This window comes from Mastomys coucha, unplaced genomic scaffold (assembly GCF_008632895.1).
Source record: "Mastomys coucha isolate ucsf_1 unplaced genomic scaffold, UCSF_Mcou_1 pScaffold21, whole genome shotgun sequence".
Classification (NCBI taxonomy): Eukaryota; Metazoa; Chordata; class Mammalia; order Rodentia; family Muridae; genus Mastomys; species Mastomys coucha.
In genome coordinates, this window is record NW_022196904.1 from 175340248 (window position 1) to 175366206 (window position 25959).

The 25959-nt window shown below is 43.2% G+C and overlaps 2 protein-coding genes and 1 long non-coding RNA gene across 7 annotated transcripts in view; 1 reads left to right on the top strand and 2 right to left on the bottom strand.

The window, feature by feature from the left end:
• The window catches only part of Cwf19l1 (CWF19 like cell cycle control factor 1), a 26597-nt gene extending 13188 nt beyond the window's left edge, over nt 1–13409 (bottom strand). Inside the window, exons 1-7 of one of the 4 annotated variants that reach the window (XM_031390408.1) lie at nt 13302–13409; nt 10600–10684; nt 9660–9722; nt 8789–8890; nt 5217–5431; nt 3352–3470; nt 454–538 (exon numbers count right to left, since the gene is read on the bottom strand). In XM_031390408.1, the coding sequence (XP_031246268.1) occupies nt 454–538; nt 3352–3470; nt 5217–5306 (294 nt within the window). In that variant the 5' untranslated portion in view covers nt 5307–5431; nt 8789–8890; nt 9660–9722; nt 10600–10684; nt 13302–13409. Of the gene's footprint in view, nt 1–453; nt 539–3351; nt 3471–5216; nt 5432–8788; nt 8891–9659; nt 9739–10599; nt 10685–12714; nt 13249–13301 lie in introns of those variants that run through there. The other 3 variants (XM_031390405.1, XM_031390407.1, XM_031390409.1) reach the window with 3 other exon arrangements.
• The window catches only part of LOC116103888, an 87962-nt gene extending 66948 nt beyond the window's left edge, over nt 1–21014 (top strand). Inside the window, exon 4 of the long non-coding RNA XR_004123611.1 lies at nt 20679–21014. This is a non-coding gene — a long non-coding RNA (uncharacterized LOC116103888). The remainder of the gene's footprint in view (nt 1–20678) is intronic.
• Bloc1s2 (biogenesis of lysosomal organelles complex 1 subunit 2) lies at nt 16774–23846 on the bottom strand. 2 transcript variants are annotated; one of them, XM_031390416.1, is made up of 5 exons: nt 23713–23846; nt 23296–23412; nt 20878–20997; nt 19918–20022; nt 16774–17234 (listed from the first exon to the last, which is right to left on the bottom strand). In XM_031390416.1, the coding sequence occupies exons 1-5, from the start codon at nt 23765–23767 to the stop codon at nt 17203–17205; spliced, it is 429 nt and encodes a 142-aa protein (XP_031246276.1). In that variant the 5' UTR covers nt 23768–23846; the 3' UTR covers nt 16774–17202. The 2 variants fall into 2 exon arrangements, with proteins under 2 accessions (XP_031246276.1, XP_031246277.1); XM_031390417.1 differs by lacking the exon at nt 23713–23846 and adding an exon at nt 23573–23705.
• Between the last annotated feature and the right edge of the window lie 2113 nt (nt 23847–25959).

A 25959-nucleotide genomic window follows, 5' to 3' on the forward strand; every position in this document is an offset into this window, starting at 1 on the left:
ATATATATATATATATATATGTGCATGTTTTGTTTTGTTTGTTGTTATGGTTGCAGGGTCTTATTATATAACCTTGGCTGTCCTGGAACTCACAGAGATCTGCCTGTCACTACCTCCTGAGTCCTGGGATTAAAGGTGTGCACCGCTGGGCCTAGTTTGGAGAATATTCCCGACAGGATTTTATTGTTTTTAGCTCAGTGAAGCTGCTAGGAGGTATGCGTATCATCTGAGGCAAGCTCCCGTGTAGCAACAGAGGCAAGCACATGGATGTAGAAGGAAAGGAAGGCCATTTCCTGCACTGTCATATCCCAGGAACCACGCCTTTCTCTAAGACCTCCTCCAAATCACTCAAGGAATCCTAACCTTTACAAGGAGTCACTGAAGCTGCTGGGATTCAGGGACTACGGAGGACTGCTGGAGGCCGAGTAACTGACTAACCACTCAAATCTTTACCTTCTTCTTTTCTGGATTTCCAACATTGGCCAGCGCTATGAAGCGAGTGGCATGCTGCGCACTCTCTTGTAGAACAACGTGGTTTCTGAAAGGTAACAGATCTCCATCACTTTACTCTACTTTACAAAACAACAGGTCTCATATGGCATGTTCATCCAGGAATCTTTACACTCTGCTTTAATTTCTTCTCCTCCCAGTGCCACCTGCCCCTGGTTCTCTTCCTTCCTTCTTTCAGGTCATCCTAATGGGGTTAGAGACAGTGCTGAGGTGTGGAAAAGAGGACATCTGAACGCTGCTGGTGGGAATGTGAAACTGAGCGGCATTAGAGGGGCATCTCCCATACCAAAGTCAGAGCCACCACTAGGTACCACCAGGCTTATGCTCAACACCTCATTGTGCTTACTGCTACACTCTTCACTTGCAAGAGTGGAGCCAATAAATGAATGGGTTTTTAAAATGCTACACATACACAATAGGATTAATAAAAACAAAAGCATGACATTTGCAGGAAAAGGACTGAACTAGAAATTGTTATATAAAGAAACACAAACTACTCAGAAAGACAAATACTACACATTATCTATAAAGCCTAGATTTAAGAGTGTGTGTATGTGTGTGTGTGTGTGTGTGTAATGTGTGTGTGTGTAATGTGTGTGTATGTGTGTGTGTAATGTAAGTGTATGTGTGTGTGTGTGTGTATGTGTGTGGGTATAATGTAAGTGTGTGTGTGTGTGTGTGTGTGTGTGTGTGTGTGTGTGTGAAAGCAGAAGAAGAGCTCCTAACTGGAGGGGTGGGTAGAACATGGTGGTGGACTATCACTTTACTTTTGATTTGTGAAGTAGATAAGACTCCATAGGGTCATGAGAGGAGCAAAATCTTGAATTCACCACAGGTCATATGACCTTGGTGGGATTTATATATCCCTAACCTCATTGGGCCAATGTAAGAAAGAAATGAGATCACACCTTTGAAAAGAGCCAAAACTCGCCGGGCTAATGCCTTTAATCCCAGCGCTTGGGAGGCAGAGGCAGGCGGATTTCTGAGTTTGAGGCCAGCCTGGTCTACAGAGTGAGTTCCAGGACAGCCAGGGCTACACAGAGAAACCCTGTCTCAAAAAAAAAAAAAACCCAAAAAACCAAAAAAACAAAACAAAAAAAGAACCAAAACTCTTACTTTTGCTCTTTCAAGAGTTGTAAAGTAAACAAAACCATGATTTCTGGAGCCAGATGAAGAGGGTGTGAGGGCTCACAGATGATGATGGAGGTGTGAGGGAACGGTGAAACTAAAAGAAGTATGTTCTAAGTTGAGCAGATATGCATCAAATACTAATACACAGTATATTTTGTGTACTGGCTGGTTTTGTGTGACAACTTGACACAGGCTGGAGTTATCACAGAGAAGGGAGCTTCAGTTGGGGAAGTGCCTCCATGAGATCCAGCTGTGGGGCATTTTCTCAATTAGTGATCAACAGGGGAGGGCCCCTTGTAGGTGGTGCCATCCCTGGGCTGGTAGTCTTGTGTTCTATAAGAGAGCAGGCTGAGCAAGCCAGGAGAAGCAAGCCAGTAAGGAACATCTCTCCATGGCCTCTGCATCAGCTCCTGCTTCCTGACCTGCTTGAGTTCCAGTCCTGACTTCCCCTGGTGATCAACAGCAATGTGGAAGTAAGCTAAATAAACCCTTTCCTCCCCAACTTGCTTCTTGATCATGATGTTTGTGCAGGAATAAAAAACCTGACTAAGACACTTTGATTTTTAAAAATAGTTGACATGTCATAGATACATGGTAAAACAGTTTTGTTTTGTTTAGTTTTTCTATGTTTAAAAGTATTCTACACTAATCAACATTTATAACTAAAGGAAATCAAATGTTAGTAAAAGAAATTTCTGAGGTACTGGAGGGTATCAATACAAATTCTTGGTGGACAGAGATAAACAAATGTCTCATTCTCTAGCCCAGGCTTGGCCCTGAACTTACTGAAATACTTCTAATTCAGCCTCCAAGTGTAAGGGATTACAGGCAAGAAGCACCACACCCAGTTCAATGTAAGTTCTTGATTTTCATATTGAAATCCCAAATTCCAAAGTGACTGTGCAGACAGCTGAGTACTCCAGACTAAATAAAAAATATATACTAGTTCGACCTGGTGAAAGCAGGACCTAACCAGGTGCAGTGGCACATGCCTTTATCCCAGCACTCTGGAGACAGAGACAGGTGGGTCTCTGTGAGTTCAAGAATAGCATGGTCTACAAAGTAAATTCTAAAACAAGCAGGACTACATAGAGAGGCCCTGTCTCAAAAAAAAAAAAAAAAAAAAAAAAAAAAGAAAAGAAAAGAAAAAAAAAAGAAACAAACAAAAAAACAAAATACGAAGACCAAACACTTTATAATGATCACCCAGCATTGTAACAGTAACTCTTAAGTTTTTAAAGAGTCTTAGAGTCTATCTCCTTTATTTCAGGTTAGGAAACTTATGAGTGCGGCACCTGAATGGGAAATGACCTCCAGAAGGGCATGTGGTTTTTGAATACTTGGGCTCCGGTTGGTGGTACTATTTGGGGCAATTTCTGGAACTCCCTGGGAGGTGGAGCTTAGTTGGAGGAAATATGTCACTAGGTATGGGCTTTGAAGAGTTATAGCCTTGGCCCACTCCTGTGTTATCACAGAGAAAGTGTGATTAGCCAGCTTCCTGCTCCTGCTGCTTGCTATGCCTTCCTTCCAGGATGTGTTCTCCTGGACTTATAAACTAAAACAAACCCTGTCTTCAGTAGGTTGATATTTTACCACAGCAACAAAAATGAAACTAACACAGTGCCTTAGACTCAAAGGAATCAAGATACATGGCTAGAAGCAAACAAGAAGATGGGAGTATATAGAGACAAACCCTGAGCTGTCACTCACCGGTACGGAAGTCTCTCATAATATGACTTTTCCAAAGCAGCAAAGTGATACCTCGGTTTCAAGCTCATGGCAAGGCTGGAGATCAAAGCAGAGCCACAGTGTTTGGTGTCCACTTCTCCCTAGTAAATGGGAACTTGGTTATTGACACAGACTCAGGAATTATAAAGAAATGTAAAGAAACATGAAAACATTTTGAAACATCTTTCAAATTTATACACAGATGCGAATTTGCAGTGAACTGCACACCTAGGCCAATCAAACATATAAGAACATTGGAATATTATAATTACAGAAATGGCACAATTGTTAAAAACCAGAGGGTACAAGGTAAGGCAATCCCTCCACAGTAAGCTCTAAAACAAACATTAAGACCCCTTTTTGAAAAGAGTCCTCTCCCTGCAGCCTATAAACTACATCTGCATAATACACTTTATAGTGCACAGGTATCTGACAGAGTCAGTCACAGTCAATGCAGAAAGTAAACGTAAACACTGCACTCAGAGAGCCCGGCTCCAGCAAACATTCAAGCACCTCAGAACCACACAAGCCGCTCAGCCAAGGAAATGGCCTAGCCACACCAATGTTGAAGAGCTTACAAGTACTTTAACCCAGAGCTCAAGAGGCAGGCAGATCTCTGTAAGTTCAAGGCTACTCTGGTCTACATGGCAAGTTCCAGGACAGCCAGAGCTACATAGAGACTCTGTCTCAAAAAAAAAAAAAAAAAAAAAAAAAAAAAACAAAACAAAACAAACAGAAGCTTGCACGTTAAATGTTTTGTCCTGGTAGATTTGTTCACAGGACACTCCTAGCTCTTGCCCTATGCTGGCCTTCTTCAAGCTTTTGCTAAGAAAAGGTGACTGGCCTTGAACTTAGTTGTAGTATCACAAAGAGAGCTAAGTATATTGTTTTCCTCCCCATAAAAATCTTCTATGGTTGTTTACAAACTTTGACCAAGTCTCCACCCCTACTGCCTCGTGCTGACTTTTGCTCTCCCAAAATGAGGGGCTTCCTTTCTAGAAGTGAAGGAAGCACAGGGTGGTGGGGAAACTGGGCTCTTTTCTGTTAACCACTCTCCCCAATGACACTGGCATCTTGCTGACTTTTATGATCACAAACATTTAGTGCTGAGCCAGGAAGGACTGATCTACACACAGGATGCTCAGGAACATCACTAATTCAACATCTAGTTATGAGGGTTCATTCCCAAATTCAGTCTTACATCTCCCTCCATTGAGGGCTCAGCTGATGCTTTCTACCTTACACAGCCTTCCCAAGGTCTTCTTAGGCCTTGTTAGGTCATAGTTTACCAGTAACTGCTCCTTCTCAGGACTATTAATAAAAATACAGGGGTGGGCTCCTGGGCATCCCAGATTAGTGTCCATGACAGAAATTCAGGCTCAGCACCTTGTGTTCCCTATCTGTAAATACTTACACTACTGGACTCAATCTCACAATGACCCAATTTTGAAACATATTTTGATAGCCACACCAAATATTCTGGAATGAAAGAGGAAATAAATGCACCTGGAGGGATGCCAATAGCTGTAGATCTCTCCATGGGGAATTAAAAAACTTACAAAATAAATAAAGAAGGCTAAGGGCGGAGACCTGTAAAGAGCATAATTCCAGGAACCATTAGCTTATAATTAAGATTCCACAATCTTATCTGCAAATTATATTTTTATGAGGTCAACTGTTTTTGTCAGTTGATGTAGCTTATAGAATTTTGAAATTTTTTCACAAAATGTTTCTAGTAAAAGACACTAAGAGTTAACATATTTAAAATAGAGAAAAAAACCCATTAAAATCCCAACTTAAGCCAGTGTAATTTGCTTTAAAATTGCAACTGAACAAGCACTACTCACAGAGGAATTCCCAAAGCTCCCCACATACTTGGGCCACGGGGACGTGAGTAAGATATCAACACCCTTAAACTGGGATGTCGAACACAGCATTGTTCTCAGGGAAGACACATCCTTGGGACTAAAACTGTAGGCTGGGACTGGTTCATCTAAGGACTCTGTGCCACTGAGGTATACAATCTGCAGCCCCGAGCTTCCGGTGAAGACACCTTTTCGACCTAGGTTCAAAGGAAAATGAATGAGTTTTAGTCAAGGCTGCAGGGGGAAATGTGGCACTTCCTCTCTTTGCCAAGCCTCCATGCCCTGGCTCTCTGCTTTCTACTTGCCTGAACGAGTACGACTCCTACAGCTTCACTCTGGCTGCCACGGTCCAGGCTGGCTGGCTCTCACAATATTCCTTCTGCTCCCTAAATTTGAAGACCTCTTCTGTGGCAGCTGCTGGTCAATGACTGGAACTGTCAGTGGCCTCTTACAGTGCACTCAGATTCTATGAACCTGGTGTCTACACCCTAGAGCACCTGTTCAAGCCCAAGCCAGCCTGTCACCACAGTACTGTCGCCTCCTGACTTTCCCTCACTCTACTTCCTTGAGAGCTTGACCCTCATCTCAGCTTTATTTTTCATGGTTATGTTCCTAACTCCCCAAGTTTCATACCAACTGATCTACTCTAGAAAGAACAATCAAATTATATTCAGCTGCACTGTTCAGGCTGTCACAGGCCCAACAAGTCTACGGCTGAAATACGGGACCAAATAAAATGGCTGACAAACACAGGAGTGTTCTTAATACAAACTGAAAAAACACACTGAAGATTATGACAAACTGGATTCATGTTCAGATTTCAAAATGTCTGTCTCACAACTGTAGCTAAAAATAAGTAGGGCATAGAGGAGGCTCAGACAGTAAGCGTGCTGGCTGTTCCTTCAGGCTGTCATAGGCCCAACAAGTCTACAGCTGAAATATGGTGCCACGCACACTCATCTACTCCAGTCACATCCAAAATATCGGGGATAAAATCCTGATTAAGGATAAAAGGCAGATCCAAAAGGAGTTCTGTGCCTCCTGGATATTCAGACAGTCACTGGTATCTCCTAACTCAGACGTGTTCCAGATCAGTCTTTCCAATCTTCAACATGCCCTCATAATTAGGCATAAAGGTACCCCAAAAAATGATTCATAAATGGCTTGATTGGGCATTGTTTCCTGGCCAATACAATGTTACCAACCTATCCTAGTTTAATACCAAGCTGTCCATAACTTGGAATTTCTCTCAAGGAATCTGCCTCGCCAGAGCTAGCAACAGAGGTCTAGCACATTCCTTAGGCTAATAGAGAGTTCACAATAGTTAGAAATGTTTTGCATACTAGAGAGTAATGAAGGGCTTCCACTCAAGGACATTAGCTAGAAGTGTTAGGTCAGAACCCTAGTCATTGCCTCCAACAAAACCATAGAATTAGTATAGGAATACCAAATTAGCCCCAGCAGGGAGGGGCACCATTGCTCTTCCGCCCTCTTCACAACTGGATAGGTGATCTTGGTCAGTAAGATCACTGACCTTGATGTGTCACCTGCCTACATGACTCTTGTCATCTGCCCTGCTTGCTGTATGTTACATAAGCCTGCTTTTCACTTAGTGCAGAAGGAGGAGGACTTGGACTCGCATGCAGGACTAGCACTAGAACTTAGATGGGCTAGGACTCAGATTCATGCAATCCGCAGTCCCCCGGGCCCAGAGCGCTTAGGCCCTGGGGGATGCAGCACCAGTCCAGAGAAGATAGCTATTGCTTTAGACCCAGTATATTTTAGATGGCCTCAGATGTACCGTAACTGCTGAGCTGCCAGATTTACCATCTCTCTTTTACAATGACTGTAAAAGTCTGATGCCATTTTTAAGAAATACATTCAGATCCTGTACTTCTTGTGTCGTCTCTGCCATCATTTCTTCGCCTACGCCTTGTCGACCTGACTAGGACCTCCATTTCTCCTGTGAGTTGAGGGAGGCCCAGATTGGCTGGCCTGCAGCAATATGGGACCAAATAAAATGGCTGACATAAGTGCAGTTCCCAGCACGAACACAGCAGCTCTGCAACACAGGAAGTCTGCAATTCCAGTTCCAGCTTTTCAAAAGTACCAAGCACACATTGGTACACATATGTTCATATATGTAGGCAATGCACCCTTATACAGAAAATAACAGTAAATCATTTTTTAAAGTAAGGGCTGGCCAGACAGTGGTGGCGCATACCTTTAATCCCAGCACTTGGGAGGCATTGGCAGGTGGATTTCTGAGTTTGAGGCCAGCCTGGTCTACAGAGTGAGTTCCAGGACAGCCAGGGCTACACAGAGAAACCCTGTCTCGAAAAAAACAAAAGAAAAAAGAAAAGAAAAGAAAAAAGAAAAAGAAAAACAAAAACAAAAAAAAAGTGTGTGTGGGGAGGCTGGTAAGACAGCTCAAGGAAAGGTACTTGCTTTGCAATCTAGAACCTGGGTTCAATCCTTAGAACCCATGTAAGGTGAAAGGAGGGAACTAATTTACAAAGTTGTCCTCTGACTTCCTGCACAGTGTTGTCGCACTACAGCAAATATGTACACACATACACATACACACAAAACAATAAGCACAGAGACTAGAGATACCTTCAGTGGCAGAAGACATGTTCAGCTAAAAAAAAAAAAAAAAAGCTCTGGGTTTAATAGCCAGTAACATAAAAAATAATATGATAATAAATCTTAAATCATATTACAAAAGCTTCCCTCAACACCCTGCCCAAAGGAGTCTCACAAGGGAAGAAAGCTAAAATGGCTTCTCTGAGGGCCACAGTACATAGAGGACCAGAGGCAGTGAGAGACTGTGGTGGGAATCATGAAGAAGGCATTTCTAACAAAGGAAATGCAGGTGCTTCCTAGAGACACATGACCATGAAGAGTGTGAAAGAGCCATCTTAGAGCATAATAAGGTGAGTAATGATCAGGTAGACGGCAGACAGTGGGGAGGAACAATAGCAAAACTTGACAACTGCCTTTGTCCTGAAACTGAAGAAATGCAGAGGGCTATGAGCAGCTTTAACCTGGAATTAGAGTGTGCCTTAAAACGGAAAAAAGACAAAAGGAATGAAAAAAAAAACAAGGCTGAACACTACAGACTTGAGCTGCCAGGGCCTTAGACTAAGCCAAGAGAAAAGCTAGTTAGAAACCAAATTATCAAGTAAGATACAAGTACCCAGCAAGGCCAGTGTAAGGACGTACTTCTTTTTATTTGAATGTAACATATACCTTAAGTTTCCCATATATTGTGGGCAAGGGACTGGTCACTCTGGTTTACTGAAAAAGTGGCCCAGGGCTCAGGGACACAAGAGATTGAAGGGAAACAGAAAAACAATGAAGAAACATCGCTGTCCCAAGGGCTCAAAACACAGACTATGAAGAAAATTCTTCGCCAAAAGGAGTAATAAAACAAAATTCTTATTCCCTCAAGCAGTAATAGCAGAAGAATCCAGTCAAAACTTTTCCTGAGACTAATCCCTGAAATTTTTTTTTTTACTCAATTCATTAAAAAATAAATATATATAACTTACCCAGGTAAGTGATGTTTTCAGCCAGTTCACAGCCATCAGCATGCTGGAAATAGCTCACTGTTTCCTGGTTATTGGCGCCAAGCACATATGTCTGAATGGGAGCTAATGGGGAAACAGACATGCCATATGGTTACTGACATGCTCCGCAAATTGAGAAACATTTCCTCATAGGAAAAATAGTCATGGCAAAAGTAAAGAACCTGTGCATTCCTTCTACAGCCAGCCTAAATGCGGAATACCCTCATCACCAAGGATTCTTAATCCAACTCTATGGCTTCACTGCTAAGTGATGTCACCAGACCGAAAGATTGCCATCTTAAACAGTCAATGTACATACAATGAAAAAAAACAAAACAAAACAAAACATAGCCTAAAACAAAAGCACTCCTTAAAAAAGCATTTAAACTGAAAAAAAGAAAGAGGAAAAAGAAAGGGCACAATTAGCTGTACTTATTCAGTTCCTGCCACTCTAAATGAGCATCCTTTCTTTAAGTAAAACAAAACAAACTTCAAAATGTGAAAAACACAGATCATATATATATATATATGTATGCATATGTATGTATATATGCATATGTATACATTCTTTTCAGCTCAATGCAGAATTTAAGAGGGACTAAACTCTCTTCATTATTTTATGTTAACCATGTAGCCCAGGCTGGCCAGCCATGGACTTAGGATACTCCTACGTCACCCTTTCAAGTATCATGGGCATGTGCTATCAAGACCAAGAGAGAAACTCCCCAAAAGCAGCTATGCTCACCAACGCGTGAGAGAAATCTTCAGCAACTCACACACGAGAAACGACCCAACAACTACAGCCCCTGAGATTTTGTTAGAAATCGTGCATTAAATACAATAATTGCTGTACCTTTCTTGTTGCCAGTCTTATACTCCTCCCACTCAGCATCTTGGGTAGAGCCAAAAAAGTTTCCTACACACAACAGCAGCTAAAATGAGTTTTTTAAAGATATATGAGATTAAAACAAAAAAAGTTAAACATTACACTGACTGTAATATTCAGCTAATTACTCGATTTAATAGTCTCAGACCAAGTATTTATTCGTTAATTTAGTTAACCATAATTCTATGAATTATTAAACTTTGATGCACTGTCAATCACTCCAAATGGAGGGTGGGAGGAAAGTGAAGGAAACAAGTTTTCAGAAGGGAGAATTTATGTGCTTTCCAAAGGTTCCCAGGGCCTCTCTACCCTTCTTTCTTGGAATATACATCAGTGTTGAAACAGACACATAAGGAACCTGTCGGTGAAATTCAAAACCTCAGTATTAGACTTCAGAAATACAGGGCATAAGAACACCACATTTACTGCTGCTTTTCCTTATTCCTTAACCCAACAAATAAATCCCCTAACCCTACAACACTCTCCTGGATTCTAGGGACCGTACACAACACTCATTTCCAGTTCTCTCTTTGATAAAGCACTTGCACATCTGTTCTGTGACTTGATCCATAGCGCAAACTCATGAAGCAGATCTGGGTTTATCACACCCAGGTGTCAGAGCTGACTAGCTCTGTTCAGTTTGTTTGTTTGTTTGTTCATTTGTTTGTGGTTCAGTAAGAAAGTAACATTTCTCAATCCCAACAGTGTAAAGAAGTGAACAGTAAATAGACCTCCTCCCTCCTCCCATCAATCCACAGCTACTTAGCGTTCATACTAAGGACAAACAAAACAAAACAAAAAAACCCAACCTAACGAAAATGGAAAAGTCAATCATAAAATTAACAAAGAATCAGTACTTTAATGTTTGATTACAGTAGTAAAATTTCAGTAAAAATGATTGTCTTACATCAAAGTTCCCACTTTTCTTCTGAATTGTCCGAACTCTATTGAATAAAACATCGAACTTTCCGTCAACATCTCCACAAGCCAAGCTGCAGACAAGAGATAAACATTACAGCAATTCAGGAAACACAAAAGGGTCTGCTAGGCTTGGTATTCGTGGATTTGTCTTTTGGGTTAGAGATATGATGGAGTCCCAGCAGGTGTCTTCTGACTTATGGTCAATATCAACTACTATGAGCCACCAGGCAGCCTTTTCTGAACATCTCACCAATACCTCCAACTCACCATACCTAAAGATCTAGCTTTTTACATGTCTTCAAAATTGAGCCAACCCCTTCTGATTCCTAAATTTTGTGGACAGGTTTATCACCAACTTGGTCACTAAGAGTCAGCTAATCCCTTATTTAATCTAAGTCCAACTGAGTCTCCAACCATGATTCATACCCACTCTATTCTCCTCACCTCCATGACCTGTGCCTTGCTACACAGCTTCAGTTATCACTCAGCAAACACCAACTGGACAACTACACTATACAAAGCTCAAGGGGCCAAACACTTTCCTAAGAACATGTTAGAATTATAAAAGTACTTAGACTCATGTAAAGCCTCGGAAAGTTTACAATAAGGGAAGGGAGGCTCCAATCACAAGTTTATGTGGAAAAGGCTATGATGGGAGGCAAGCATAACATGTTATAGAGCAGGGAGGAGAAAATGACAAGAACAGAGGTTGATAAGGTGGACTGCCCCAAGCTGTGAAGTGACTTGTTCTACCATCTAAGTTCTGACTTTTAAAATTCTTATTTACATTGTTTCTGTTTGTTTTTACTTTAGGGGAGGTATTGTATTGGGAGGCGTATATGTGCCACAGTGCTCATGTGAAGATCAGAGACCCACCAAGGAGAGGTCTCTCTCTCCACCACCTGTGTCATCAGGGGCTGTACTCAGGACACCAGGCATGCCTCTACTCGCTAGACCACTTCACTAGCTCTTACTTACTTTCCTAACATCTTTTGACTCAAAAGACTATAGTTTCTATTGTTTTGTCCATATGTCTCTCTGATGTTCTTTTATTGTTCCTACCATTGAACAGTTTCAAGCAGCATAATGATAGGACTGTATGTGTTTCATCAATACTTCTAACAAAAAAAGATGGTCTGGAGGAATAGTGAAACTACAATCGAATTCAAACAGAGGAAATGGCCAATGGAAACAGGGACGAGAAAAGCAGATGAGTCTGAAGACAGTTTGCTAAGGAGGGAAGAGGCATGGGAAGTAAGGGAGAGGCAGGAATGGGGCAAAACAAGTCTGGGAGGGAATGGCAGAGGCCGAGAGACCTACTCTCTCTGGTTTGGGAGGCAAGGTAGACTTTACGGATCCCCTAGTGCTTTCTCTGCTTCAGTTTAACGTTCCTTCCTAAAAACCGCTACAAAGTGACTCATTTCCTGTAGGAACAGTTTTCCTCTGGTCCTGGCCTGTCTTTCCGGTACTTTCTCTAAGTTTTCCTAACTGAATTGTCCCAAACTGCAGAGTGATCACCCTGTCTCTGCTAGGCTCTAGGAAAGTTATCTTTCCTGAGAGCCCCATTGTGCTCAACCTCGCAGCTTTCCCCACCCACCAAGGCCTAGTCTCTGTAGCTTCGTGGTGGGGCTGAGAAAGCCACTTTCTCAACATCTCAGAAACCCATATACCATTTCAGAACAAACTCTGTCATAACTATCACATAGTCTAATTTATTCTCTGAGAGCCTCTAATATCTTTTCGGTCTCCGTTGATTATGAATTCCTGACAGGTACAATCAATATTCACTATCTGATCTGGGCCCTTTTTCATCCTTTTCTGACCTCAATGACTGAAGATGGAAATCTATGACCTTACAGTGGAAGTTTCTCACAATCAAAACCTCACCAAGCCCCGTGAGTACACCTTTTTAAAAGACTATCAGTTCCTGAACTTTCTCTCTGCCATTACTTTACCTATTCCTTGTTGCCTTCTTCTTTGGCTCTTATTTGTTTCCCAACTTTCAAGCAGAATCTCTTTCCATACTGAAAACTAGATCACACTAAGGAGTTTTTAAACGTTTCAATGACTTCTCTGGGTTAAATACAATAATAATATTTACCAGAGTTAAACCTTCACTTTCTCAGGAAAGCCTTAATTCCTTCCATTATGCCAAATATCGTTATTATAGATCCTCTAGAAACATCAACCTTTTCTCTACATTTTCCGCATTCGTTAACACTCTCGTCTACACTATCAGCTATCTAGGCAGGAACTCGTTAGTGCGTCGTTGGTCCGCTGCTCAATACAACAGTCTTTCTGAATGAAGTCACGTCTTCGCTAACCGACCGCGCAAAAGTACGCCAGGGCTGGGCAATGTTTATCATGCATGCCAAAACCCATCCGTGTACCCGATGTCTGCAAGTATTTGGCTTATCAGTACACGATGGGAGAAATGAAAGGGAGATGGTGTGTCGCATGCAGAATAGGCCTAAGAAAAAGGAAGTCCGGATCAGCAAGTTTTTAGTTCTCCCAAAGAGACTCTGAAGACACCGAGGCGAAAATGAACTAGGATAAGGGAGCCTCCCCTCGCGCTCCCAGCAGCCCCGCGACCTCCCCTCCGTCTTCCCCTTCCGGTCTGGAGAAAGACCCCCACCCGTCCGCCCGCCTCTCCCATGTGCCTGAGTCCACCGATGCAAGGTCACTCACAGACGCAGCGGCTTCTGAGCCATCGGTAATAACAACCAGAGCTAGGACGGCCACCAAAAGCTAGAAACACAACTGCGCGCTCAAGGTTGGAACGCCGGGACGCGGAAATATGACGTCACGACGCTCGGCCAATAAAAATCACCTATTTATGGGGCGCGTAGAGGGACAAAAATCTCTCCGCGTGGTTTTTTTTTGTTTGTTTGTTTGTTTTTGTTTTTAAGGAAAGGTAATTCTGGAAAGAGTGAGAAGGATGGAGGAATTAAAAAGAAAAACATGTACCTTATTTTGTTTGTTTTAGAAACATTTGGAATTACTGAACTGTGCGCGTGCGTGTTTGTATTCGCGTGTGTGTGTGTGTGTGTGTGTGTGTGTGTGTGTTTGTGTGTGTGTCTATCTGTGTCTGTGTGTGTGTCTGTGTGTCTGTGTGTTTACACATGTGGGCACATGCTTGTGTGCCTACAGGTTCCTGTGGAAGTCAGGGGCTGACATAGGAGTCGTCCATTGCTCCCAACCTTATTTAGTGAGATAGGGTATCATTTGAACCCAGAGTTCATTGGATTCGACTAATCTAGGAAGCCATATTGCCCAAAAGATCTCCTAATTCTTCTTTCTGAATACTGGGATTCCCCGTTGGCCCTGAAACTTACCTGTCCAGACTTATGTGGGTACTAGGGATCCGAACTCTAGTCTCCATGTTTTGTGATACGACTGAGACATCTCCCTAGCCCTAAAAAAAAAAAAAAGAAAAGAAAAAAAAATTAATGCATTAAAAGAATAACAATCATAGCTTCTAGTCAGTGTATCAGCATGTTGCTACTTTGTTCTCTTGCTCACTTCTCCCCAGGTACCCAAGCCCTATCATTCTCACTGAGTTACTTGAAAGGGAAGTGCAGACCTCAGTGTGCACTCCATAAATAAGTACAAATATCCTCCCTTCAGTTAACTTAATATTAGCACACTGAAAAAGAATTAATTAATTCAGTAACAAAATCTAGTGTACACAGATGTTTAGGAGTTCTCTATAATTGACTGTATATGTGGGGGACTATTTTCATTCCGGAATTAAACAAATTTCACATTTTCATCGCTTTCGGTAAGTTGATTTTTTTCTGAAAGGGCCAGGCCAACTAGCAACATTGTGCTAAGGACCTGGAAACAGTTGTTCTGAGAAAGGAAAGGCATGCAAGTGAACAGAATCAAATGTGTTAAGAAAGAGTCTCAAATCTCTGCTTTTCTTACACTTTCTGCAATGCTTTTGAGGAAGATAATAAATTGTTCACCTCTACATACTAATGCCCCTGCTTGGTTGCTAACTTAAACCTTTTTCTTTAATACAGCAGCACTCCATGAGTGGTTTTCAAGACTGAATCTTGAAGACAAATTTGCCAATATGAACAGCTACAGGATTTCAGAGATGAGAAAACAACAGTAAAATATGAATATGTCTATGAAATTTGTCTGTACTGTTGTTGCAACTTTCCTTTAGGTTTAAATCAATTCTAAAAGTGAAAATTTATCCATAGGAATGATAACAAGTGAAGGTAGCTGAAGATGGCTTAATACACTGTAAGTGTAGGAATAACAAGATACATAGATTTTTTTTTTTCCTTATTTTTTTCTTCGAGACAGGGTTTCTCTGTGGAGCCCTGGCTGTCCTGGAACTCACTCTGTAGACCAGGCTGGCCTCAAACTCAGAAATCCACCTGCCTCAGCCTCCCAAGTGCTGGGATTAAAGGCATGTACCACCACTACCCAGCTAAGATACATATATTTTTAAGTAGGGTCCTTATATACATAAGAATTCTAGTTTGGGGGGCTGGAGAGATGTCTCCATGGTTAAGAGCACTTTTGCTCTTGCAAAAGATCTGGGTTCCATTCCTAGGACTCACATGGTAATTCAGTAATTCTAGTTCCAGGGATTCAACACCCTCTTCTGACCTCGACAGACACCAGGTACACACACAGTGCACATATATACATGCAGATAAAACATGCACCTACATCGTATTTAAATAAAAGGCCCATTACAGACCAGAGAAGTAAGGATAAAAAATTATAGTCTACAGCAGTCAAGAGAAGTGGAAGGTGAAATAACCTCTCTTGGTTATTTTAGTTCGTCACTTAGTCACTGTTCTAGTGCGGGAAGAGACACCCTAACAAAAGCAACTCTCATAAAAGAAAGCCTTTATGACTTTTCTCATCATGGCAGGAAGGATGGCAACCTGCAGGCAGACATGGTGCTGGAGTAGATGAGACCTACTTCCTGATCCACAGGGAGTCACTGGACTTGGCATCGACTCTTGAAACCTCAAGGCCCACCTCCAGTGACACTTTTCCTCCATGGCCACACCCTCCAACCCTTCTAATCTTTCTTAATAGTGCTACTCCCTAGGGACTCAAATAGATGAGGCTATAGAGGCCATCCTTATTCAAACTACCATGCTTGGGAATGGCATGGAGAACATCGGGCACCTTGCTAGTAATAGCACGTTACTGTAGACAGGTTTTGGATGCTTCCCAATCCAACCAGCTCTTTATTAACCCCTATCATCTGATGTCTTCAGGCGACTGAGTTCTCCAAAATTCCTCTCACCGCATAGATAGGAAATATACTTTATGTACAAAATACTTTATGTATGAAGGCTACTCCCTGCCCGCCTTCCCATCTAACGCACAGGCACACATATGCATCTTGTCTGTCACGTTTCCAGAACAGAACAGATGTAAAGGTGTCATCTCATCCCTACACACCTGACTCAAGTAAAAAGAAACAAGAGATGCTGGGCAGTAGTGGTGCATGCCTTTAATCCCAGCACTTGGGAGGCAGAGGCAGGCGGATTTCTGAGTTCGAGGCCAGCCTGGTCTACAGAGTGAGTTCCAGGACAGCCAGGGCTATACAGAGAAATCCTGTCTCAAAGAAAAAAAAAAAAGAAAGAAACAAGAGATGAGCTCAGCGCCGGAGGAGGCTGAAGCAGGAGGGTCTCGAAGGCGAAGCCTACGGCATTCCTTAGAGCAGTGGTTCTCAGCCTTCCTAACGCTGACCTTTACCACAGTTAGTTCCTAATGTGGTGACCCCCAACCATATAACTATTTCATTGCTACTTCATAACTGTAGTTTTGCTACTGTTATGAATCACAATCTGCTATGCAGGATATTGACCCACAGGTTGATGGCCACTGCCTTGGAGCCCTAGCTTCAAGAATAAGAAAATGAAAGGGCTGGGGAACGAGCTCCCTGGTGGAGCCGTCAGCCGGCGCGTGCAAGGCAAGGGCCAGTCCCTGACTGGAGGAAGCGTTGGGTGGAGGGAACATCTCATATTCTAAGTTACTGAAATACTTTCTTCACTCCTGCTCAGTCTTTAAGACTTGGCTTGGAATTGCTTCAGGAGTTTCTGTTATTTGCAGTGTTATGAAAAGGCAAATTACCACCACATAAATAGTAATAAGTTGCAAAAAAAAAAAAAACCACACATTTGTTTTGTTTTCCTTTTTAATTTAGAATCTTGTTAGCAATACATTACATCATCAGTAGAAAACAAACAAAACAAAACAGCCATTTTAGAAAATAACGTGCTAACTGCCCAATACCAGGGAAAACAGGTCTCCCACTAGACTCTACTGGCAAACCTAGGTATGCCCTGAACTCCAGAGTCTCCACCTTGGATGGTTGATGAAGCATTCAAGTAAACGGTGAGGAGTTCCAGGTATGAGTTTCTGAGAAGTACCACCTCAGAGGAGACTACAGGGCAGCAAAGGCCCTCCGGTTCATCCAGAATCGCGTGGCCTTGGGATACCCAGCCGTTTTCTTCTGAGCGACTGGGATGGTTTGTCAGCCTCAGGATTTAGTGGTTATAAAACATCTTCCATATTAACAAACACTTGAGCCACATGAACACGATTCTCATCGCTTCTCCAACTTCTTGTACTTGGCTTCTGTTTGGGGAAGAACAGGAATTGTGTCTTTTAAGCCCAGCACTCACAAAGATGCCTTCTAGTTAGAGTTTTCAAGCAAGTTCAAATATACCCTTTATATTCTTAAGGTAGCAGCTCCAGTCTCATCATCTGCATAAATACGAAGACCACAGATCTGCACAACTTCGAGGAGTCAAATAAACAAACACTGACTGTGAGCCCAGGCCACACACGCTAAGTTCTAACTGTATCAATAACACATGTTCAGACAGCTCAGAAAGAATGAAGCAGGATCCACTGGCATTGGCCCTACTGGCAGCCTTACTAAATTTTAGAAACTAACCTTCCAGGAACAATCCCAGATAGCCTCTGGAGGCATCCCAGAACTCTCAAGAAGTATAAATGTATGCTTCTGTTTTTATGTGTTTCGCCTTTCTTCCCCCTACACCTACCCCGCATCCATGCAGCCTACATAGGTCTCACAAGCCCCAGGCTGGCTTCAAACTCACTATGCAGCCAAGGATGACCTTGACCTTCTGATTTTCCTGCCTCCACATCCTCAGTGTTGGAATTACAGGCATGTACGACCATGCCCTGTTTGTCCAGAGCTGGACTTGGCATCCTTAGTATCCTGGTGATTAGGATTTGGTGTTCCTAATCCTAGGACATCATGAATGATAAGTAGGCACTCCATCAATTGAGCTGCATTCCTGGTCTTTCAATACTCTTATTCTTTTATTTTTTTAAGATTTATTTATTTATTTATTTATTTAATGCATGTGAGTACACTGTAGCTCTCTTCAGAGACACCAGAAGAGGGCATCAGATCCCACTAAAAATGGTTGTGAATGCCAGGCAGTTGTGGCGCATGCCTTCAATTCCAGCACTTGGAAGGCAGAAGCAGGTGGATTTCTAAGTTCCAGGCCAGCCTGGTCTACAGAGTGAGTTCCAGGACAACTAAAGCTATACAGAGAAATCCTGTCTCAAAAACAAAACAAAACAAAAACAAACAAAAATGGTTGTGATCCACCACGTGGTTGCTGGGAATTGAACTCAGGACCTCTAGAAGAGCAGTCACTGCTCTTAACCGATGAGCCATCTCTCCAGCTCCTTACCAGCTCCTTACGTTCTTATTGTTATCTCTCACTTCAGGAAAGCAATTTGTAAAGATACAAAGGCCTAAGAGATTTAAAATGTCATCAAATAAGACTAGTGCTGTGATTTGCTTGTTTCTTTGTTTGGTTGGATTTTTTTTTTTTTTTTTTTTTTTTGGTAACAAACTTTCAAACAGTTTGGGCGAGCAAGTCTTGAACTCCTGATCTTCCTGCCTCACCTCCCAAGGAATTACAGGCATATGCCACCACACCCAAGACCTTTTTGATTTTTAAAATCTCAAAACCCCTTGGTGTGATGCCTTCTATGTGGTGAGGTTCACAGCAAACATTTACTAAATACAACTGTAAATAGCGAAGCTGACTGTTGATCACTACTCCACTGAACGGCGACTGACAAACTATTCTCTTGAAGCAGCCAACCAGGAACAATTGCAAAAATCAAAGAACCTGTAAAAGCTATCTAGGAAAGAATCCCTATGCTGTGCCAAACAGGTAAGAGCCAGAGCGGGCAAGCAACACTAAGAGTGCTTTAGAGAAAAGCGAGGCTTTGTTATTCAGCATGTTGAACCACAGCAGAGAGCAAGGCCCTGCAGCAGACGGCTGGCTGATGGCTCTTCCGCCTCTGAAACCACAGTTACCTTCCCTAGAAAGTGGGAATTAAAAAAAAAAAAAAAAATTAAAAATTGCCTGGCATACTGATGACGGCCTTTAATCCCAGTGCTTAGGACAGAGGCAGGTGAGTATCTGTGAGTTTGAGGCAGCCTGGTCTACATAGTCAGTTCTAGGTTAGTTAGGGATACACAGAGAAACCCTATGTTGAAAAACCAAAACCAAAAACAAAAATCACCTTGTAGGGAATAAAGTATACAGTATATGTAAAGTATACAGTATTTGTAAAGTATACAGTATATGTAAAGTATATAGTATATGCAAATCATTCAAAAGAGTGCTTTTAAATCAATAACTACAGAAAATGTTATTTACTACATATTTAATTCCTCAAGTTTTATTTATTTGTTTTTTTGGTTTTTTGAGATATGCTCACTGTATAACCTGACCTCTATATGAATTTATGATCCTCCTACATCAGTTTCGGGAGTACTGGGCTTATAGAGGTGCATCACCATGCTTAGCTAAGTAGTCTTTATCAAATCAAAGGGGCAGGAGAGGTTGCTCAGTGGTTAAGAGCACTTGCCCTTCTTCCAGAGGACCAGGGTTCAATTCCCAGCACTCACATGACAGCTCAGAACCACTTGTAACTCCAATTCCAGGGGATCCTATGCCCCCTGCTGACCTCCACAAGCATGGCACACTCACATGGTACACAGTACACAAACATCGTAGCAGAACATTTATAAAACAAAGCGTGCTGGGTGGTGGTGGCAGCGGCAGCGCACGCCTTTAGTCCCAGCACTTGGGAGGCAGAGATAGGCGGATTTCTGAGTTCTAGGCCAGCCTGGTCTACAGAGTAAGTTCCAGGACAGCCAGGGCTATATAGGGAAACCCTGTCTTGAAAAACCAAAAAAAAGAAAAAAAAAGAAAAAGAAAAACAAAGCGTAAATGATCAAGACAGAAGTAAAAAGGATTACCCAGTTTTTTTGAATAAGCATCCAGCTTGTAGGCTGCCTGCTCGAGAGCTGCCACCTGCTCCTCAATCACATTGATCTGATCCAGGTATGGCTGTAGTCCAGCATCTTGAAAAACAAACCGCATGTCCAAATATGGTCAGCAAGTATAGAGAAAGCGGAGAAAGTTACAAAGCTAGAGTTTCTTCTGCTAAACCGAACAAAGACCTGGGCAGACGCTCTTTCTCCCTGAGCGGACAACAGGCGCTCGCCCTGGAGCAGGCGCTTGCCCTGGAGCTTGCCGTGGGCGGAGGGCAGGCGCTCGCCCTGGGAAGACACAGCTGACTTATGGGGTACATCAGTGACCAGCCAAAGCATTTCCTCTTCTGGTTTTCCTTCCCAGTAAATTCTTATTCCTTAAGCAATCCCTCTGCTACTGAGCCTGCCTGCATCTTGGCCACACCCACATCAAGATATCCTAGTAGTTTCTTTCCTTCCTCTTTTTTCCTTTCTTTTCTTTTTTTTTTTTTTGGTTTCTCAAGACCAAGTTTCACGTGTAGCCCCCGCCGTTCAGGAACTCATTTTGTAGACCAGGCCAAGCCTCAAACTCACAGAAATCCACCTGCCTCTGTCTCCAGAGTGCTGAGATTAAAGGCCTCTGTTGCCACACCTTGTCTTAAATTAGCATTTTCAATCTGTAGATTTGGGGCTTATAAAATAGTCCTTTGTGGATTTCACTATTAAATCAAATTCACTAGACTCTCATCTGTCCACTCTCCTTCTAGGAATATACTATCTAAAAGGAAGATGTTGAAGCAGGAATAACCCACCTTCAGGATGGAAGAAATGCCCATTGCTCGATCATGCTTTCTGCAGCATGAGTGGCTGGAGGCAGCGGTACCCTGTGCCCAACCCTGGGCTCTGGGCACTAAGGATCATGAAATACAAGCAGTGCCTTCTTGAAGGATGCATCTGAGTACTCACATTTCTGGTTTAAGTCCTTCAGGTTTCTGCTGATGTTTATAGCAATATCTTTCATTTCAAGGTACTTCAAGCTTGTTAGCTTATTCATATTTTCCAGGAGTTTGTAGTCTTCACTGGTAGCTTTAAAATAAACAGAAGATGGGAGACCTTTGATTTGTCTGCAGTTACTCGAATACAGAACTTCGTATCAAAGAGTTTAGGAAGGAAGTACAGAAGTTCAAGGGAGGACCCCAGGGAATGTCAAAAGAGCAGGCTGCTTTCAATAGGTGACATTTATACTTAGCCTATACCCTCAATGTCTGAGGAGAAACCAAGGCACCCATCAACAACCTCATCTAAGCAAGGTCTGGAAAGAGTTTGTGTCATGATCAGAAAAGAAAATGGTGGGCTAGAGAGATGGCTCAGCGGTTAAGAGTGCTGACTGCTCTTCTGAAGGTCATGAGTTGAAATCCCAGCAACCACATGGTGGCTCACAACCACTCGTAATGAGATCTGATGCCCTCTTCTGGGTGTCTGAAGACAGCTACAGTGTACTTACATATAATAAATAAATAAATCTTTAAAAAAAAAATAAGACAGCATGACAGCAGTGGAGAAATAACTGGTTTAACTTTGTTTGATAATCACTTAGAAACTTTAGAATTTTAAGTAATTATCTAAAACAAAAATATACTTGGGGCTGCAAATGTAGCTCACTGGACAAAGCAATCACTTTGCCTATGCAAAGTCCCCAGCAATTCAAAACGAACTGCTCCATTTCCTGAGATGTCAATCTAGGTCCGGAAGAGGTCCACCTATGAGCTCGTCCTTAGTAATCTCTCTGCGTAGTATCCACCCATGCCACCATGCAAGTGGCTCCTCCGCCAAGATCAGTCTGAGCTCCGAACTGCCACTTGGGTGTTCCAGTAACAGCTACAAACAGCTGAGCAAGAACTGGGTTTCTCACAGAAACACAGTTCCTCTTGTCAGCTTCCCTATTTTGGCTGTTGGCCCCGCCCACACTTAAAATGTTACAAGTACCTTAGCCTGCTCAACACCACATAAAGCCTACATCTGTAATGTGCTCATGCCCAAACTCTCCGATCCATTCTTATCTTCACTTTGCCTCAGATTCCTGTTACTTTCTGGACAACTGCTCCTCTGGGTCTGGCGCTCTCCTCCACAGTTGTTCTCAAGGCTATCAAACAACAGTCTCTCTAAAGCAAGGGCTACACACTTGGAAGTCAGCAAAAGAATGTGTATGGGCGGAGTATCACAAGTGTTTATATTATAAACTCACAAGGAAACCATTCCCCTCCTCAGAGGAGTAGCCCTGCACTCTCTACTAGTTCTAAGGCACTGGCTCAGAAAACTACATCTCTAAACTACAACAAATGCAAAAAAAAAAAAAAAAAAAAAAAAAAAAAAAAAAAAAAAAAAAAAAAAAAAACCAGAAAAAGAACAGTGCTAACCGCACACAAGATCATACTAAAGGATCAGTATACAGTAAAACCGAACCAAATCATACAGTCTTTTTAAAAGCCTTTTTAAAAGGCTGCAAGTCAAGTAGAGCCCTACAAAGTCAGTTACTATAGCCAAACTTTAGAAGCTGCAGGGAGGACCCACAAATTTGGATATTGTTACTTGGTCTCTCTTGTTCAAAAATAAATGAATGATCAGGCTGAGAAATCGGTGACTCACAACCCCCCAAATTCTCTACTAAGCCTTTCCTCATAGATCCCTGTTCACAAACTGAGCTCACAGAAAAAATTCTGGGGGTGGGGTCTGTGAGAAGGCATTTGCTACCAAGTCTGCAGATCAGAGTGTGGTCCACGTGACCTATGTGGTATAAGAAGAGAACCAACTCTCACAAGCTGTTCTAAACCTTATACACATACACAACCTTTGCACACACAAACACAAAGTGTAATTTTTTTTTTCATGGAGCAGTGAAAGAATCGAAATTCTTATGACACCCCACGAGGTCCAGCCTCTGCTTTCTGACTCTATTGGAGACACAGATGCAGGGACACTGAACTAAAATTTAACCGTATCCCAAGGGTGGGTCACCAAATCTTCAGACTAACCTTCAAGTCTAGTCAAATGCTTGCTTATTCCAGCTCTTTTACTAACTGGACAGTTTCCCCGTTTAGCATTGCCTTTACACTTGTGCTTTAAAATACACCTCCCCCGGAGAGGCACTCCTTGACTAATAGTGTGGAGTGCTTGTCGTTTGCCTTTATTACAGGAGGCCTGCAGACTTGTGTTTCAAAAGTTGGTGTGTTCCCCTAGGGAAAGAGGGGGTGAGGGGAGGACGGCTCCTTTCCTCCCATTCAACCACTGATTGACAAGAAAAGGGCTGCTAAAGCCCCTGTCGGGTTTCTGAGAAGCCAAAGGCAATTACACAACCGTGATCAGCCGGAAGGGACTGCGGCTCACCTGTCAGCTCCCCAGTCAAATACGTGGCCATTTTGGAGAACATGTCCCGACAGAGCTCATTGATGTCAGCTTCGGCAGGTTCCTTTGCTTCCTCGGCTGTCTCCACCGCAGCATCATCTGGCAAGGCGGGGGTGGGGGTTGAGGAGTATATGTCCTACACCCAGACCTAAGCCAGCCGAAGCGGACTGTTCCCAGGTCCCTCCCGACTTGTGCTCCCGTCGCCTTCGTTCTCCACCGGCCATCATCCCCTCCCTCCCCTCCCCTCGCACCCGCCCACCTGAAACGCCAACTCTGTTCCCTTGCTCAGGAGCTAGACTTTCATCTCAGTGCCCTGACGCGCCAGACGGGTACACCGGCTCCCGCATCCCGACCAGCCTCCCCACCAGCCGTCGCATCTCCATCCACGCCGGGTAGTACCTCGAGTCGGCTCCTCCCGTCGCGTCGCCGGGACGCCCTCCGCAGCCGCCGCCATGCCCGACCCAAGGCTGCTTCCGGTTCAGTGACGTCTGCGCATGCGCCGCGCGGGTGCCCCGCCCCGCCGCTGGCTCGCCTCCGCCTCCTCCTTGCTCTGATCTTCTTGCCAAAGTCACACCTCAAATAATGACCTTCTATCAAAGTCCGAGCACGAAGCCGAAACTGAAGCTAAGGCTATTGCGAATTAGCCGGTTGTTGAGATCACAGGACCTGGTGTTGGCAAGGCAGCCACAATCTAGAACGGTCACTTGTACCAGCCACGGCCTGTCTTGGGTTGTGGCCTCAGAGTAGACCCATAACTAGTCAGCTAAAGTTATTGGAGAGAGGTGACCGCCTCCCCAGACACCAGCATCCTGACATGCTTTGTTCACCAAGCATGGCAAGCTGTCTTTCACAAGATTTCGGCCTTGATTCTTGGTCCTAACGGTTCTCTCTCCTTACTTTTCCCAGAGGCCTTGGACTAGTATCAACTCTCTGACTCATATCTCTTGAAGTGCAAGCTAGCCCCTAATATTTAATTGAAAGGACCCTTCTAGAAGGAAGCTCCCAAGGTTGTTGGCACATAGGTTATCTTTATCGTACTTAGTTGTTGTGCAAGTCTCATAGGTTTACGGAATGTTTAGGGGGTTGAAAACAGGTGGAAGTGACAGGAATGAATGAGAAAAATGTACTGAGGAGCAATGGAAGGTGCAGAGTGTGAGGGAATGAGAGTCACTGGAGAGGGATAAAGAGGTATTTAAGAGTTTTCAGGATGTAGGCTCCTGAGCATCCAAAAATCTTGGATTTTTTTTACTTATTCTTGGTTATGCTCCAGCCACTTGTGCTTTCATGTTGTGCACATGTATACACACACACACACACACACACACACACACACACACACACACACACACACACACCACAGCTGCCCCTACCCCGAAGCCTTTCTAACCTATCTCCCCTCTGAAGACTGATTCTCCCTAGGTGCCTTCTCTCCACTCTTTTCTATAGAATAATCATAGTATCGACCATTTCAAACATCCCTAAGAGCTGGGGCTTCTTATGTCAAGACTCGTGGGAGAACCAAGCTCCCTGAGATTGACATGATTCCCAGAGAATGTACAGGAATGTCTTGCTTTTCTATCCTTCTGTCTTCTCTCAATAACCGCAAAAGGAAATGCAAAGACTTGCTTTTCTAAAGAGTTTTATTGATAATCACCTTGGAACCTCACATGGTCCTATGATGAAGAGAGCTTAGTCCACCACATCTGAGTCCAAAGATCAGTGAGTTCTGATAGCATCTCTTGCTTGATTCCTTCAGGTTCTGTTTGATTCCAGGTTCCCTTGGTTCCAGGTAGCCAGTGGAACATCAGAATCAGAAGGCAGACTCCTTCAGAAGATCCTTCATTGACTTCACCTTTGGAGGGGTCACTCTTAACTTCTCTGTGGAAATCTCACCACACAAAAATCTTCTTTCCTTTATTCTTCCTTTTCCCTTTTACAGGGAAACTCCATGGGGAAAGAGAAGACACACAGCCATGCATGCCAGTGGCAGATATTGTGGCACATACTGGGGAAGGAAAAGCGTTACTGGGATGTAGGAAGACATATCCATCACCCACTCTTTGGACTTCTACCTTTTGACTAATCGTGGTTGTCTGAGATCTTCAGGAGAGTTGTTCCCATTTCCTCCTTTTTCTTGTTTGTTGTTGATGTCAATCACTACAGCAGAAGAGCGTGCCCAGGAAGAGAGAGGCCGGGTAGGAAATGCTACTTTACAAGAGCTGGGCAACTGCATACAGAAACACCAGGGACAAGCCTAAGCATGCTGTCCAGCTACACACAAAAACATTGGCTCAAAAGGCCAGATAGATACAAGGTGGAACTCCATAGCAGCTGTCATGAAACATGCTGCCCTAGAAAGGGGTGTGTGTGTGGAGAAGAGGCTTGTGGGAAGGCATAGAGAGAAAAGCTTGCTGTCTGTTGCTTCAGGACCTCTTTTCCATCCTCCTGTCCACCCTGAACTCCCAAGGGGCAGCAGTGACACCTAGGATGGATGGTACGCATTCTCCCAAACAGCTGGCTCCTCCTGTTGGGAGAAAAAGGAGTAGCTTATTTGAAGGAGAATTTATTTTTCTCTGAAACTTACTAACAGAGAACCTAGGTTGCTATAGACTAATGTTTGGGTCTCCCCAAAGTCTTATGCTGACA

Excerpts from the sequence above, each read along its gene's own strand:
- Bloc1s2 (XM_031390416.1), bottom strand. The coding sequence starts at position 23,767 with ATGGCGGCGGCTGCGGAGGGCGTCCCGGCGACGCGACGGGAGGAGCCG. Across the intron at positions 20,998-23,295 it reads TTTGACTGGGGAGCTGACAG|CTACCAGTGAAGACTACAAA; the intron begins GTGAGCCGCAGT and ends TTTATTTTAAAG. Across the intron at positions 17,235-19,917 it reads TGCTTATTCAAAAAAACTGG|AAGCCAAGTACAAGAAGTTG; the intron begins GTAATCCTTTTT and ends TTCCCCAAACAG.